Source organism: Polyodon spathula, chromosome 7 (genome assembly GCF_017654505.1).
Source record: "Polyodon spathula isolate WHYD16114869_AA chromosome 7, ASM1765450v1, whole genome shotgun sequence".
Classification (NCBI taxonomy): domain Eukaryota; kingdom Metazoa; phylum Chordata; class Actinopteri; order Acipenseriformes; family Polyodontidae; genus Polyodon; species Polyodon spathula.
Genome location: NC_054540.1, coordinates 53,790,064 through 53,807,203, shown reverse-complemented (window position 1 = coordinate 53,807,203; position 17,140 = coordinate 53,790,064). Strand labels below are relative to the sequence as shown.

General features: G+C 37.0%; 1 protein-coding gene across 1 annotated transcript in view; it reads left to right on the top strand.

Moving 5' to 3' along the window:
• Positions 1 to 17,140, top strand: part of diaph2 (diaphanous-related formin 2) — a 448,520-nt gene that overhangs the window by 276,792 nt on the left and 154,588 nt on the right. Inside the window, exon 23 of the mRNA XM_041253971.1 lies at positions 13,429 to 13,530. Within this exon, the coding sequence (XP_041109905.1) occupies positions 13,429 to 13,530 (102 nt within the window). The remainder of the gene's footprint in view (positions 1 to 13,428; positions 13,531 to 17,140) is intronic.

Below are 17,140 nucleotides of genomic sequence, written 5' to 3'. Positions count from 1 at the left end.
AAAAAAAAAAAAAAAAAAAAAAAAAAGGTAAATTTACAGTAACCTACAACTGATGGCTTCTTTCTTAACTCAAGAAGTCCCTGCCTCCCTGGTTCTGCATTCTTATTATTTTCTTCTTATTATCTCTGTCACGGTACTTTGCGCTCTTTCTTGATGTTGCCAACAGCCGATAAGCAGCTCGGTTTGAATATCGCTTCGGCTATTTTAAACAAACGGTCGGTAAGCTTTGCGTTTATGAAGCTTGCTTTGTTTAATTCAAATGCATTTAAAAGCTGCTACAACACGCTGCCAATATCTGCAAGCGTGCGCTCCATCATATTGCACAAAAAAAGAGTAAAACAACAAAGCTTTCTCAACTGGTGTATTGAAATATCACTGCTACCCACAGCTGACTGACACGCACACAGCCCGTCTGTTAAAGGGGGAACGCACCGAAAGGCTGATTTGCTATAACGCTTTCTTTCTGTTTCCATCGCGGATGCTGCACTAGCTGCCAATACCATTACTCTCGTAGCCTAATTTTAATATATTTATTTATTTATTTAGCGAGGCGGTTAATTGATCAGGACTGTTATGTGATGGACGGATATATGCGACGTTCCACTGTACTAGGATATTGGGAACTCTACATCTGCTTAATGGGTATAAGGAAGGTAGTTCATTGGCATACCAAAGAAGGTAGTACCCCCAGTGGAAACTAGAAGTCATTTATTTTGGGGAAACTAGAAGTCATTTATTTTGGGGTTTTTTTTGGGGGGGGGGGGGGGGGGGGGATAATTCAGTTTTAATGCTTGGCAGTGCAGATTCCGACCTGTGTCTGTACTTTTTTTTTTAAAATGCAGTCATGCATTATATCAGGGGTAGAGTTCATTACATTTCATAGATAACTGTCGTCATCTTGAAGTTTCATACAAAAAAAGGCCCTGTTATGTCACTCTACTTGATCAGAAATTAGATATTATTGTCTACTTGCAGAGACATAAACTTATTTTTACCCATAAAACTTGCTTGCCTTGACGACTAGTTATAGCTCGGTTATAGCTTAGTTAATGCAGGTGTACTGTGTTAATAACATGTGTAGAAATGTACAGGAGGGATAAAAAAAAAGACAGCAGCAATTAAGCCAGGTGAGTTCTGTTTAGCTGGTAATGTTCACAGCTCTTGATTCTTCACTTGTTTCAGTCGCTAGGATTGATGTTTCTGGTTTCAAGTACTGTGATTGATTAACCTGTCGGTTTGTAAGTGTGGGGTTAGTAACTCTGTAGTTTGACTGTATATTTAAAAGGGAATTTATTCCAAATTGTGCATTTGTAAAACAGGTAATGGTGTCCTCGTGATAGCTACGTACCTTATAGTTTCACCAAAAGGCCATGTGGTTCCAACCTTATTTACACTGTGAAATATGTAAACTAAAAAAAGGACTGGACTCCACTGCTTTAAATAACCACCGATAGTGATAAGGTGAACAACAACATTCTTTTGAGTAACAACATCAGCTTACCTAAAAAGGCTCTTTGTTTTGCCCTACTTTATGATATTGTTTATCTTGTTTGTCAATCAAATGCAACAGCAGTTGATATGGGGCACAGCATACATATTCAAATGCCCTCATTACCTGGCCTGCTTGTGGGCTGCAGACATCTGCCTCTCAGAGAGCCTTTGTTTCCTCCGTTAGCAGCGATCGCTTGGCTTATCATTCCATGCCATTTACATTTTCTAAAGGGCACAGGTGGGGCGGAGTGGAGAAGTAAACAATGGAACAGACATCAGGTTAGAGGACAAGCAGAGGGAATTGGTGCCTTTTGAATCTACTATAGTTTAATTTAAGCTCAGCTTTCGGGCACAGAAAGTTTCAGATAATGGTATTTAGTTAAAAGAAAAAATGCCTATATCCAAAACTAGCACATTGATGGAATGAGCATTTGAAACCTAAGAAGGGGCATCCACAGTAAGTCTCTATAGTCTCAGAGCAGCCCACTACTGCCCTGTGATGTCCTGGAAGCTCTTCCACTCTGCATTTTCTTTTTTGTTTGGACAGGACAGGTCTTTTCAATTTTTATTGTGCACACCTTTGAGTCTGTTCCTTTAATCTAAGAGTAAGGCCAATGATTTTCCATTTCACTATAGGGATAATGTTTTACATTAAAAAAAAATTGATCAGTAAAAAATCTTTTATGTTACATGTTCTAATCCATTTGCTGACTGCACATTTAATTTTTTTTTATACCAAAATCTTTGATATTAATTGCCTCCAAACTTTTCAAGCAGTTTACTTAAAATAGAACATGTATAAACAAACAGTTACAGCAGACTCCCATTGATTCGTGTTTCTATACTCCGTGGGTACAGTACATGATCAAAATGTGTTAGTGCAGAAATCATCTGATCTATGCGGAAGCAAGTATTCGCGCGCTTTATTAGCGTGGGAATCAGAGTGTCTGTGCGGAAGCGGGCGGTCATCATTTAATTTAATTCAATTAAATTGAGTCTAGTGCAAGCCAACGGACAGTACTGTATTGTAATTACTGAAACCAGGGACAAGCGAGGAGAAAGCAGATTTAAGACTCTCGTAGAATATGAAGAGCAGCTATGGGATTGTTTTAAACCAGCTCTCTCTGCCTCTGAACAAAGCTGATTATGTACAGTATACATTTTGACCGATGTTGGGACATTATATTTTATTTGTATGATTGCATTTTTCAAGTTTTCAATTAATAGCACAGGGATTTCCCAAACAGTAAACTCAATTGTGTCTAATCAGTGTTTTTCACTAATTCAGGCTCAATCATATGTACAGCCCCTAAATGTGCACAGATTAATAGGGGTCTACTGTACAAATGCCTGTGCGTTATGATACACGATATATATTTTTAAAAAAAGTACTAAAGTAACTTCTTTCAAATAAATCATTTTTATGTTTTCAAAACTGCTGACAGAACTGTCAGTGCTTCTGTTAATATTTCATGAATTAACTATGGAAGATGGAAATTAACATTTTAAAATCAGAAACGGATAACATTTAGTTTGGATCAGATCTGACTTGGACAGCTGTGATAAACCTGGGAAATAAAATGTTTTTTTTTTTTTTTTTGTTTTTTTTTTTTTTAATCCATTATTCCAGCATTTACTTTTTATTCCTGATCGTTTCCTATGCAGTGAAGCAGTGTCTTGAACTTGCGTTCCGCTCTATAACACCCCAACCTGCCCTTTCCTCTGTGACTTTCAGTAATAGAGCATGTGATTTAGTGGTGAAAGCACTTTAATTTCATTTTTGATTACAATAAATAGAGTCTCGCTTAATGTCATATCGTTACACACAGAAAAAATGGAAGTTATTGCAGGTAAACAGTGGTTTCTGGGATGGAGCTCAACCTAATGAGATTATGGTTTGTTTTAAGTGGCACTTGGAACAGTGTTTTCAGAAATCTTGCCAAGAGCAGCCTCTGGGTAATCTCCCTTTGGGAGTCTGTAACATATTTAAAGAGTATTATTTCTGGCCAGTGTATTTGTCAGTGCAATCCCCCTGCTTAACCATGGGGCTTGTCAAGATGAACTTATCTATAGTGATAACTGTTGAGAAGGAGCGAGGGGGTTCCATGTCATTAGCTTTCACTTTACTGTTCATGGTAAGGAACTAGCCCTTAATGCAGCCCATGACCAGCAGGGACCACCCTTGTGTACCAGTTGATGCCAGCTTGTGATGTACACTCCTACAATACATGATAGTCCACTGATTTGATAAGGCTAGATCTTGAACCTATGGCACTTGTGAGAAGGGATGGTGCACACAAGCTTTAGTACTCGAGTGGACATGCAAAGGCTCTTGAAATGTTTTAAAACTGGCACAAACCACAGCAGGGAAATTAGTTCGATAATAAATCCATCCTCACAGGTCATCTGAGCAATCCGGCTGTCTGCTGCTTTGTTTCTGCAGAACAATTAGGGTTTTAAAATCTTAGAAAATAAGATAATTAAAAGGGGAACTGGTGTTTGTGTGTGTGTGTGTGTGTGTGTGTGTGTGTGTGTATACTGTGAAAAAAAAACAAAAACAAAAAAAAAACTTGAGACCAAACATAGCTGAACTTTTTTTATTTATTAATTTAGTGTTTTTCTACCTTCTATTAATTGTACCAATTGTAATAGAGTTTGGGATATTTATCAAAGAAGATGCAAACATCAAGATTTTAAGATTAATATGTGAATGTAATGCACTTGGGTGAATGTGAGTTTTATAATTGATGATGTAAATTCCTTGATGCTAAGGGGTTTAGCATTCCATCTCTAGGTTAAAATAAAGTGAAGAATTTACACGGCTGTCAGATAGATCGAATTTGAGCTTTCACTGACTTATTTAGCATGTATAAGCACAGAAAATAATTGTACAGTTATAAAAATAATATATAAATAAAGAAATCCGTAATTTCTGCTAATCGAGAGAAACATGGTGGAAAATTAAAGAGGCACTTCAGGAATGATTTACTTTCAGAGGGATTTCACATCACGCCGTGCTTGTCAGACTTGTAACATGAAGAGTTTTTTTTCTTTCTTTTTCCTTCTGAAATGCAATCCTTATTTATTTATTTCTAATTTAGTTTAATACGATTTTTGCAAGTGTCAGCATTCGTTTGTCGCAAGTCAACCCATAGCAAGAACAAGGGTTCACTATTAGTGTTGGGGTTTGATATCTTTCTGCTGCAGATTAACAACATAAGAACATTAGCACACGAGAGGAGGCGATTTTTCCCATTAATGCTTGCTAGCAGCTGGTTGATCTCAAAACTTTGTCACGTAGGTTCTTAAAGGATCCCAGTGATTCAGTATTAACAGCATGGCTTGGAAACCATTTCTATACTCTTGCTACGCTCTTTGGGATTTTCTTCTTGACTAACTTCATATTCTTGAATTATGTTTTATTCTCTGTTGCTGTAAGAACTCATTCACTTCAGTCAAGGCCACATACAGCACAAGAGATCTATGGTTATCGAAAACAATCAACATTTAATTTATAAAGGGTTTTTTTTGGTTTGTTTATAATGTAATTTACATTAGATGTGCCTAAACGATTGCAAAGGCCATGCTATTAAGATTAAAGTCTTCAAGTTAGTTTTAAAGGATTGAACAGAAATAGAATGCTAGTTTTTAAATCAAGTTCCAGGGGTGAGGGAAGAGCTTCTCAGTTGGGTTTTGGATGGGTGTCATTTACTAAGGTAGTGATGAAAACCTTTGAAAGCACACGATTCGGTTTCATAAGTAAAGGCTGAGTTCTTTATACTGTTTAACTTAGATTAAGGACTGTTCACTACTTTGTTTACTGCTGGAAATGAAACTGTAGGAATGGGCAATATCTGCAATGTTGTTAAAAGAGCTACCCCTGAGACAGTCACTGTTAGAAACTCCAGCAATGTAACCTTAAACTTGGATACAAAAGCTCAGTGCATCTATTGTGATTTTCACTGGGTTCTCTTGGTGTTTGGATTCATGGAGTTTAATAAAGGATTTGTTGCTCAGAGAACATTTTTATTGATTGCCCTGCCTACCACCGTGACTAATTTGAAATGCGTTGATCTTCCCTATTTTCTGCCTTTACTGTAGGGGATAATCTCTGCTGAGCAGATGAAACTTTCTAAAGATAAAAAAAATGTAGTCCTCCATGGAGCAAATAGGACATTGCAAACAGCATACAGCATTAGTGTGAATGTCAGGCACCCTTCCTCGTAATCATCAAAGTTTTCCTGCTTTCGGTATTTAAAAAATGAAAGAAATACTACAGTGTATAAAGTAACAAACCGACTTGGCTGTACCTCTGTACTTCCTAAATGCCTATTTGGTTAGTGCATTACCCAAAGATGTATGGTACCTCTCAATCTCCAAGCCAGATGGTATGGATTTCAACACTGCTTAAACAACTAGTGTGTCACACAGATTTATTTATCTGGGTATTTAAGAAAGCAACCAAAGCTGTTGGTTAGAAAAGGGGTTGTTGTCAGTTCATTAAAAGAACAGATTATTAATTCCCTATCCAACTGAGGGGATCCAAATAGTTACCATTCAGATCAGATGAGATCTACTGACAGCCACCCAGAATCGTGTTTTCTTCTTTCCTGTATAAATGTGCTTTTTTGTAAAACCTGCTGTTTTAATGTTAGCTTTTCAAAGACACAATTCAGGATGTATGTTAAAAAGCAACTCTTCAAACATGCCTATTAAACTACATTAACTGTATATGGATCCTCTGTGGTTTTGAAAAGTAAAACACATTAAAGGGAAGCAGCCTGACAGCAGCTGAGATCAAAGTCTGGATCTGAAAGCCCTACAGATACTGTCATTCTGTCAAAATGGTTATAGAAACAGTGCCTGGATGTTATTATTGCTTTCTTTTTTCATCAAAAACACGTTGCTACAGTAAATTCTCTGACAGAGACATTAAAAGATTATTGCAATTATATATACTGGACCAGTTCTCTTAGCTTCTTAAAAATGTTTAGGAGGTGGTCATACTAGTGAAGGATCATAGTTGATTGTATTTATTGTAGTTTTCTTCTGATTTTGATTTACTGTTTGAGTTTATATAAATGAAATGTGCAAATGAGTTCCATCCAAAGTTTCAGAATGATTTGGTCATCATGTCATTCTTGTTAGAGATGCATGTGTGATAGAGTAGGGTCAGCTGATGGTGGCCTTAATACTGAATGAATTGGTGACCTCACAATTAAAGGTCATTTTTTTACAGTCCCAATTTACTCCTATTGGCAGCAAACTGGCAGCAAAAAAAGTTGAATATAAATTAAATAGCTGCTGCCCTTCTAATTGGTACCCTGTTGGAATTTTTCATAAATAATGAAAGGTGGGACTTCATAGTTTTTGTCCTCATTGCCACTTTCAGCACAAGGTGAAAGACAAGTACAACAGTAATTAATATGGGACCCAAAGTGAAGCTGGACCCCCACCTGGGAGGATCAATATACTTTCTAATTGTTTCATTATGTTACATGCAAGCTTTGATAGCTGGAATTAGTCAGTTAGCATCTCAACTGCTAATAATGATATAGCCGCTGGCATTGCAGATTCAGCCTGCTCATTCCCAGTGCTCTTTGTGACAGGCTTCTTGTGGTTTAAACAGACATTTCTGTTTTGCAACCAGATCCATCACAGTGTTGTGTTTTTTGTACTGAATACAGTATTCCATCACCCCCCTCCCTGCCTTCCTTCTCCTTAAAACACATTGAATTACACAACCGCAAACCTCAATTCCTGGTTTCAATTATAGAAACAAGCATACGTGTATCACCTTTCTTGACTGCTTTCAACACCTGTTGCAATCAGATTCTCTCGTTCCATGTTACTTTTGTCAGCTAGTGACTGTAAGGGAGATGCAAATCCTTTATCATTCATTTTTACAGCTTACTTGGGCCAAATTTAAGATTTCTGAGACTTGAAATAAGAATTTGAAGAGATGAATGTTCCATGTAGTTGGTTTCCTTTGTATTTTGCTTTGTATTTAGATTCAAGTTGGCAAGACAGAAGACTCTCTTGTATGAAGTTGTTTTATATTTGAAACATTCATACCTCTCCTCAGCTTGTTAGTGTGCCAGGAATACAATTAACATAGATGTTAAAGTCTTAGTATATTCTAACCCTAATGCAGTATTCCGCAGGATAATTGACACTTTTAAAGCCTCTTGTTTATGTTCTCTGTGGTGTAACTACATCAGTTAAATGTATCTCTTACTTAAAGACTGTAAAGCTGTATAAAACATTAATATGGTGTCTAATCGACAGTGGCTGTTTCTTAAAAAATAAATGCACAAGAATTAGGCTGCCAGATCCTGGAACAAGAAACTGATTTGTGTAGTGTCAAGAAAATCCCTCTGCAAAAAGAGTTAATAAATGTGTTGGCATGTTGTTGGGTTACAACTGCAACCCAGATTCCTGTCTAGATATTATATATTCAAGACTGATAAAACCAGCTGGCCACTTTGTGCTTGCTGCTGTATCCAACCCACATTTTAGTCTGACCCTGTAATGGGAAACAGCAACCCCAACAATGGTCCCTAACTCCAGGCACTGTCTCTGAACCTTTTGTAGAAATTACATGCTAAATCATCTTTAAATTGCTCATCAAGAGACCTGCATTCATACAGCCTTCAATGCTTATCTCCAGGTTTCTGTCAGTCAAACAAGATTGCCAATTGGGTGCAGGAGCCCTTTTAATCAAGACTGGACCATTCGTCTTAAATGTTAAAAATAGAAATTTAGAGAATAATAATAATGGTAATGATCATAAAAATATAAAATGTATCCAGGTAGCTAGATATGCTGTCACGTGACCTACATACCACTGGATCAGAGCATTGCGTCTGGAGTGTCTAAAAACGGTGTTAATCATATATGTGAGGATAAACATTTGTTTTGTTATGCATGCAACCTAAACATTGCAATTTTAGGTCAAGTGAATAGATCCCAATGACAACAAGTAATTAATATATACAATAGCCCAAATTCTTAATACAGGTAAGGCATGCTCAGGAAGTTCTGCAAAATTGATTTTTATTGAATACAGAAAATGTGGACACTGTCTAACTTTTCTAATGAGGTTAATCTGGGTTTTGATACTAAGAAATGATTAGCCCAAAATATGTTATGCATGTAGCCCAATGGCGTAGCCTCAAAAACAAAGCTACGTGTCAATATTTGATTTTATTATATTCTTTTTTTTTTTCTTAAATTATACATCAGCACACGCTGAGCCACATATCTGATTAATCATTACCAGATATCTGCGATTACTTAAGCTTTCAGTTCTCAGCGTGATACTTTAGAGGCTGGGTTCAACACTATCTGGAGGGTATTCTGCAAATACCAAACTCTAAGGAAAATGTCTTTAATAGAAAAAAAAGATATGTTTTTAGTTCACATTGGTCACATAAACTGAATTTAAGATGAAAATGAATTCAGCCCAAGCTCTTTGGCTTTCTAGGCCTGTGCTGCTTTACAGAACACTCCCTTTAAATGTATTTATAAAAACTGATGAGACTGCAACACTGTTTATATCTCTTGGATCATCCATCCTCATCATCTGCTCCACACCCACCCACCCCTAAACCCTAAAACAGTTCCTGAAATGTGGAAGGACTTTCTCTTGGAGCTGGTGTGGCTGCAGCTGGCCATGAAACTATGCACCACTGCTGGCGGGCCTCTCTGTCTCCCTGTGCAAATTAGAAGGGAGTTAATGAGTGGAAGGAAGCAGTAAAAACAGGAGAAGGGAGCCATGATTTGTATTCTTCACTTAACTGACCTTTACATGCACAATTAACATTTAAAGAAAATAAAGTTTTTAAGGTAATTGCCGAGGTAGGCAACAATTGTTAAAGGTCTGTGAGTGGAGTTTTAGACTTTATATTTAAAGAGCAGCTCGAGGTATGTATACACGTATGCTGTGGCTTATCTAACTGACCCAGAGTGATGCATTTAGAATTTTGATACTGGAACACATAGGGGTGATGTTGAAGCCCATATCATGGTAAATAAACTATGAGTTTTAACATAACAGTGAAGGAATTCTATTCTGAAGGAATGAGCTGAGGAATTTAGTAGTTTCCAGTTGATTAGTACCCCATTTTTCTCCCAATTTGAAATAGCCAATTGTATTATTTTAGGCTCAGCTCACATCTACCACCCCCATGCAGCGAAGACGAACACACGCTGTCCTCTGAAACATGTACCATCAGACGACGGCTTCTTTTCACCGTGCAAGCCCACCATGCAGCCACCTCAGAGCTACAGCGTCGTAGGACAATGCAGCTCTGGGTAGCTTACAGGCAAACCCGCAAGTTACTAGTGCTCTGTGAGCCGAGGACACCCTGGCCAATCTATGCCTTCCCCACCCATGGGATGCTCAGACAATTGTGCGCCGCCCCTGGGGTACTCTCATCCACAGTCTGCAGTGGAATAGCCTGGACTCGAACCGATGACCTCCAGGCTATAGGGTGCATCCAGCATTCCACGAAGAGCACCTTTACCGGATGCGTCGCTCAGGAGCTCTTCAAACACACAGTTTTGAAGTTGCTAATACAGATGGACAACTAACCATGTAGTATGCACACTGTAGGGTTTTTTTCTATTACAGTACATCAGTTTGTGCCATAATCTAATACTCTACATCAGTTAGATATATCATAGGCAGTATTCCATTGTAAGGTTGACTTACCTTGAGATGTATTTGAGAAGAAAAAAAAAAAAAAACAGTGCTGCAGTCCCCATATCAAACACAACTCTTTTTTTTTTTTTTTTTTAAAGGTCTACATATGTAATGGTTTTGTGCAGCAACCTTCTAAGAGCAACATTATGTTTTTCTTGTCCTAAAGATAATGTGCCGAGACAATACAGTGGCTACTGAATTTTGATGTTTGAGAGGTCGACTAAAACCTTACTGCCAACCACAGATCAGTTCAGAAAAAAATGTTTCAAAATGGCAACAGGAATGTTAGCCCAAACTGTTAGGATGGGATGCTGTAGGAAGAAATAGTTTAGGCATTGATTGATCAAGTTGTCCGTTGAAACTGTAAAACAGACTTGTAAATTAAGCGAGTGAGCCTTTTTTTCTAATGAGTGGAGTCTTCTATCCATCAAAACATTGAGGGAACTGGGAATACAGTGTTGCAGAGTTAAAATCACATTACAATGAATCACTCCTGTGTCAGCTTGTCTGATTCCCTTTAAGGAATACTTCTAAGCACTGTATAGTATTCAAACTTATAACAGCCACTCAGGGGAGAAATACGGGATGTACTGTACAGGAATTCAGCAATGGTTTTTCGTAATCCAAGAAATATGTTGTATTCGTTCCTCATTATGTTTTCTGGTGGAACACTACAATCACCCCTGTGCTTATAACTAAAATAAACCCTTTTCTATTGCTAGCAATCACCCTTTCCAAGCCTCCCATGATAAATATGGAAAATCTGATTTTGTAAAATGCAGCAGCATTGAAGTGACAGCTCCTAAAGGTATATAGATGAGAGGCACATTTATTACAATTGTTGAATGCAAAGTCCCACCATTTAGGCTCTGTCCCCACAGGATCCACAGCAAATCCCACCAGATACAGGACTGTTACACAAAGTGTTCGACAGCAGCAGCAACACAGTCCTGGAGTAACAGTGCGCTATATTACTCTGCCTCTTTGTGATTGGTTTTGTTCCCCTTTGCTCATTAGCAGCTCTTCAGTTCTAATTGTCTGCCATATATGCATGTAAAGTACACAGGCAAGATGACTTAAAATATCTCAATAGAAGTAAGAACCAGCACCATCTAATGAGCTTCCATTTTGGAGCAAATATTATTAGTTTTTGGCAATACACTAGATGGCGCTTGCACTTAGAGACACTTTGGCTCTAGCCACAGTCAACTAGAAGTGAGGAACAGCTACTTAAAAGATACATAAGGACCTTTTTATTTTGTTGTGTTACATGTTCCCATGTGTTGCTACAACTGTTACGTAAGGTGTGTATATTGTTTTTATTTTTTATTTTACATTTTGACCACTTTTTAAAAACTCTTAAATTGCATTCCCTGCCTCAAGATGGCTTCCCATGTACCTGCATGGACCTCTCAGAACTACATGTCCCATCATCCTCCTGCTCACATATAACTGAGATGGATTTACCAATGAGCAGGAGGAGGATGGGAAATGTAGTTCTGAGAGGTCCATGCAAGTACATGGGAAGCCACCTTGAGACAGGGAATGCAATTTAAAAGTTTTAAAAAAGTGGTCAAAATAAAAAAAATAAAAACAATATACACACCTTATGTAACAGTTGTAGCAACACATGGGAACATGTAACACAACAAGATAAAAAGGTTTTTATGTACCCTTTAACTCAAAGCCCAGTAACAAACAAGCATAAATACTGCATATAATGACAATAATAATAATATTCTAAATGATTGCAAACATCACTTACTGTTTAACACACACAGAGCTATTACATTTAGACAGTGCCAGTTTGTATTTCCATTGATATTGCAGTATTATTCTCCACTTTAATCTGTGAACTACCCTTTGGGATACATTTTGTGGTTACAATATTATCCTAAACGTGCATGCCAAGTGAGCACAGGGCTGGCGGCAGTCTAACCTAATTTTGCGTCTAAGAAAGAGAAGGCAGGTTTCTGTGCTCTTGCCTTGGGAGTCAGGTGATTCTGGTTTAACTGTTGAACTGTTTTGTGAAAAGGTATTGTTGAGTTCATTCCGGGGAGCTTTTGTAAAGCATATTAAATTTAAATATGTAAATAAAAATATAGATATATATCAGGTTTTGTTATGTTTGTGACGAAGTGAACGCTGGTCTGCAATGTTTTATGTGGATGGTTTCACCAACCCCGCCGTACGTGAGAAATAAAGCACTGCAGCAACTTTTTAAATGAAAACAGGACGGTGTCTGTATATTTAGTTTCTTCAAAAAACAGAAATAAACAAAATATAAAATGAACTCCCTTCAGAATACTAACTGTACTTTTGTACATGTCTAACTATAACCAGATGACTAGTCCATTTACCGGTAATAAAAAAACAAACAAACAAACAAAAAAAAAACATTTACGTGTTTTTTTTTTTTTGTTTTCAACTCACAATATGATTCCTGTCTCTCTTCAAACTCCCACACAAATAACCCAACTGAAGTTAATTTTATAATTACCCAAGATCAAGCGCAACTGATCTGCATTTCCCATTATCCTTAATTAATCAGTAAATTATTCAATTTAGGAAGTGCTTACCAAGATTACCTCCTGTTGCTTCCAGTCACAGTAAAATGGAGTGACCTACCCTAACCCCGGGGTCCTAAAGCGCAATTATATATATATAAGGGTTGTCAATGGATTACAATATTTGATCGGTTAATTTATGGGCATTGGTAGATTAATCTGTGCGCATTTTTAATAAAGATAACGATATTATAGTAAATGTTCTACATAGTAAAACAAAACAAAAAATCTGTAGAATCTAAAAATAAATACATAATAAGCCAATGGGAATTTGGTCTTTTTAAAAGCATTTATTACTATTATTTGAGTAAATGTAACACATTTTCACAGAACACCAGCTGTTTGCATAGTTACATACTTGGCTTCCTTATTGTAGTTCTGAATCTAGTAGAACCTGATGCACCGAAGAGATTAAGTCGTTTGGAATTCACATTGGTTAAACTCCCAATTATGTTCCGCCTCTGCTCACTCATGATTGGACACCTGTATAACAAGGGGCATTTGTGACTCTTACATTGGTTAAACCTTATGATTGGACTTCTGGGGAGAAAATGCAATTTTATTGGTTGATTTTATTTTAGATACAAAAGTAGAACTGCACGATTACATTAAAAAAATAAATAAATAAATAAATAATAATAATATATTTTATTTATTTTTCAGAATCTGATAAAGAACCTTCCGGAACAGAAAGAACTGACTGCTTTAGTGGAGCTGAAGGACGAGTATGAGGAGCTGTGTGAATCAGAGCAGTTTGGCATCGTGGTGAGTATAGTACAGTACAATGCTATGCAATACAATATAGTACAGTACAACGATTTGCAGTATAGTACAGTACTATGCTATTCAGTGCAGTATAGTACAGTACAATGCTCTGCAGAATAGTATAGTACAGTACAATACTATACAGTATAGTACAATACAATGCTATATAGTACAGTCCACTGATTTGCAGTATAGTACAGTACAATGCTATGCCGTATAGTACAGTGCTATGCTATGCAGTACAGTATAATACAGTACAATGATTTGCAGTATAGTACAGTACAACGCTATTCAGAATAATACAGTGCAATACTATGCAGTACGGTACATTACAATGCAATGCAGTACTCCACTCCCTAGTTTCTGGGAGATTGCCAACTGTCACAGAAAGAGAAAGGAAGAGACATTTCAACTGGCTATTGATTTTTTTCTCCCTCTCCCTCTGTGCCGTGACTGTATAACTTTCAATGCATAAAAGTACAATCTGTTTCTTTAAATCTTTATTAAAGATTGGTGAAAATCTGGAAATGAATGTCAGAACCATTAAGAAAAAATACTGCCTGAAAGCCCTCTGCAGTATCAGTGCTGCTCAATATATAAAAAGACGTAGTGATGTATAATTAAAAGGCCAGGAATAAAAAGGGCATTTTTTTATGATAAGTCAAACCCGGTAGCCTTGTTGTGACTGACAGCACCAGCGATTTTGATAAATAATAAAGAAGCAGAATCTGATTTTCATGCAAAACATCATTAAGGGTTTGGAGTTTAATACAACAGTTTTATCCTGGGCTCCAAATGATTTTATGTTAGAGAATAACTTATGAAAAGGTGCTGTAATCGTCGACTTGATTTGGGTGGCTGTTTTGAAACGTGGCATTACAGTACTCAGTACTTATGTGAACAGAGAAAAAACGAATTCAAGTGCAACATGCATGTGGTACCTAGGCAGAGTTGTTATTGCAGAGTTGTTTAAATATAATACAGTAAAATGCTGCTAACAAAAATAAACATTATCAACAGTAAATACAGCAGCCCCTCTTGAATATAATCTGCATATAAATTTAAACATTGCTCATTCTCTTAGCGTTTTGTATTCTCTTCTGGCTGTGCTGCCAGTTTCTCAGAAAATGAATGTAGCTGGTTAGCAGCCCTGCTGGGATTGTGGACTATTATTGGTCATTTAAATGTAAAACAGAGGTGTACCAAACTGTACGCACACAGGTTTTGCAATTCACAGTTTTTTGTTTTTTTTTTTTTTTTTTTTTTTTTTTCCTTTTGTTTCTTCATTTTTTTATATTTGGTTAGAAGGTACACAAAGTGCATTGTGACTATGAAGCAAACATAAAACTACAACACAGGCTCTGGAGATTGACCTGCAATAATGTATCAGTTTCTTTTTATCTCACCGGATATCAGACCCTAAAAACAGATTTTGACAGCCAATAGATCCACCTGCAGTTACATCATCTTTGTGTAGTAAAACAAAGCAAACGTACTCCGCTCGTAACTAGATGATTTGTGTCAGTCTTTCGGCTATCATGCCTAATTTCTCTGGGACAAAGACTGATGAAATGCACCAGCTTCCTTTGAAGAGAAGTTCTGTGTACTTATTAAAATGTTTACTTTAGCTTTTCAATTTCTTGCTTGGGAATCAAAAGGTTGCTAGTACAAAAATTGCTACTCCACATGAGATGTTTTTTATTTTTATTTTTTTCTCCCATCGCAGTGTGTCAAAAGATGAATCACAAATTCAAAGATGGTTGTCGTCAGCCAAGTCAGTTTATCTTGATATGTAGCTCTGGCTGCCGATTGTATCATAAGCATTAAAATATTGTGTCAGAATTAAAATAAATGTATTTGCGTAAGATCTTTCAATTCTCGTCGACAAAGAATACCTCTTAATTGAACAACTGTATGGTATAGAGGTTCTATAACTCCTTTCACACAGTCTCAGTGACTAAATTTATATACTACGGAAACCATCTGTTGGTTTCATCTGTTTCATACCAAATGATGTGTTAAAATAAAGCCAACTAAAATATTTTATTAGAGTCAGAGAATATGGAAGATGGCCATAATTCCACTATGAGGTAAAAGCTTGTTTTTAAGTGATTGAGCAAAGAGTAAGTGGGTGTGATGTCAGGGTAAACAAAAAAAAAAAAAGAAAACAGAAGGGAGCATGTATCAGAAGAAAATACAAAGAATGGAAAGAGGGTAGAGTGGATCTTTTAGGTTGCATTTTGACTGTTGCATTTTCATGTTGGTATAAATTCCAGTTTGGTTTAGTGGAGTGGGACTATTATGTCCAGTGAGATTATAGTTTCCTAGTTAGAGGGGCTAAAAGCCTTTGTTAGTTTGTTTGGAGCCAGTACTTGGTTAACTAAAGAACAACAAACATAGAGGAAAGCCAATATAACCAATATTATATATATATATATATATATATATATATATATATATATATATATACATACATACATACATACAAAGTAATTCAAACATATAGTTGTTTTTTTTAAGCCTTTGCTTTTGCTCCATTTGGTTTGTTAATTTCTTGATAGCCGGATCCTCTTGCTTTTGTGTAATGACCATTAGCTGTGATACAAACGCATTTTAACCAGGGCAATATAAACACCACATCAACAGAACCACATACATCCCCACTGGGGAAATAAGCCACTTGTAGCAACTTTCCACAAAGGCTGTCATAAGCAAACCCCCTTTTTTAATATTACTGCTGATCAAATAAAGAAATGAAAGGCACACAGTGTTATTTTGATAGACAACAAGCTCATAACAAGAATAAATCTCTTATATAATGTAATATCATGACAAGTGTCCCAGTGTAGTCTCTGAGAGATGGATTATTCGACAAGCTGTACAACAGAACTGAAATTCTCTGTGCATTACACCTAACAAGGGAAGGGGTTTTTTCTACTTATTTTTTTATTTGATTCTTATCTCTAACCTGGTTGAGGTAAGAAAATGGCATTTTCTTCTGTCGATATCCTTCAACTGTCTTTAGCAAGCTAGCCACGATGATACCGGATTGAGGGCAGCAGTTTCTCAATATTAAAAGTGTTTTATTTGTAGACTTTCCATTTTTAATTTATTTTTTTTTTTTTCCTTCAGTGTAGCAATATATGCAAAAACTGGTTCCCATGCTAGTATGGATGGTTTAGGCTTATTTAGAGAATTTTTCTAGGACAGACCTTACATTTTAATACAGGGCAACAACAGCAGTACTGCAACTCCCAAATATGCAGACTGATCACGTGCGTTCTGGACCCCCTCCCCACTCACCTTTTCCAGGCTGCTGCCCCTGCTCTACTCCCTTTCATTTCCTCTTCTCAACACCTCTTTGCTCTCTGGCTGTTTCCCCTCTCTTGATCTGTCATCCCTCCAGAACTCTTGTTCCTTCTCCCTTCTCCCTTTCCTCTCCAAAACCCTCGAGCGAGTGGTACATCACCAGTTCTCTGCTTTCCTGTCAAAACTTTCTCTTCTTGACCCCCTCCAATTTTTTGCCTGGCACACTCCCCTGAAACTGCTCTTCTCTCATCACTAACTCTCTACTCTCTGCCCATGCCACCTCCCTCTACTGTGTCCTAAG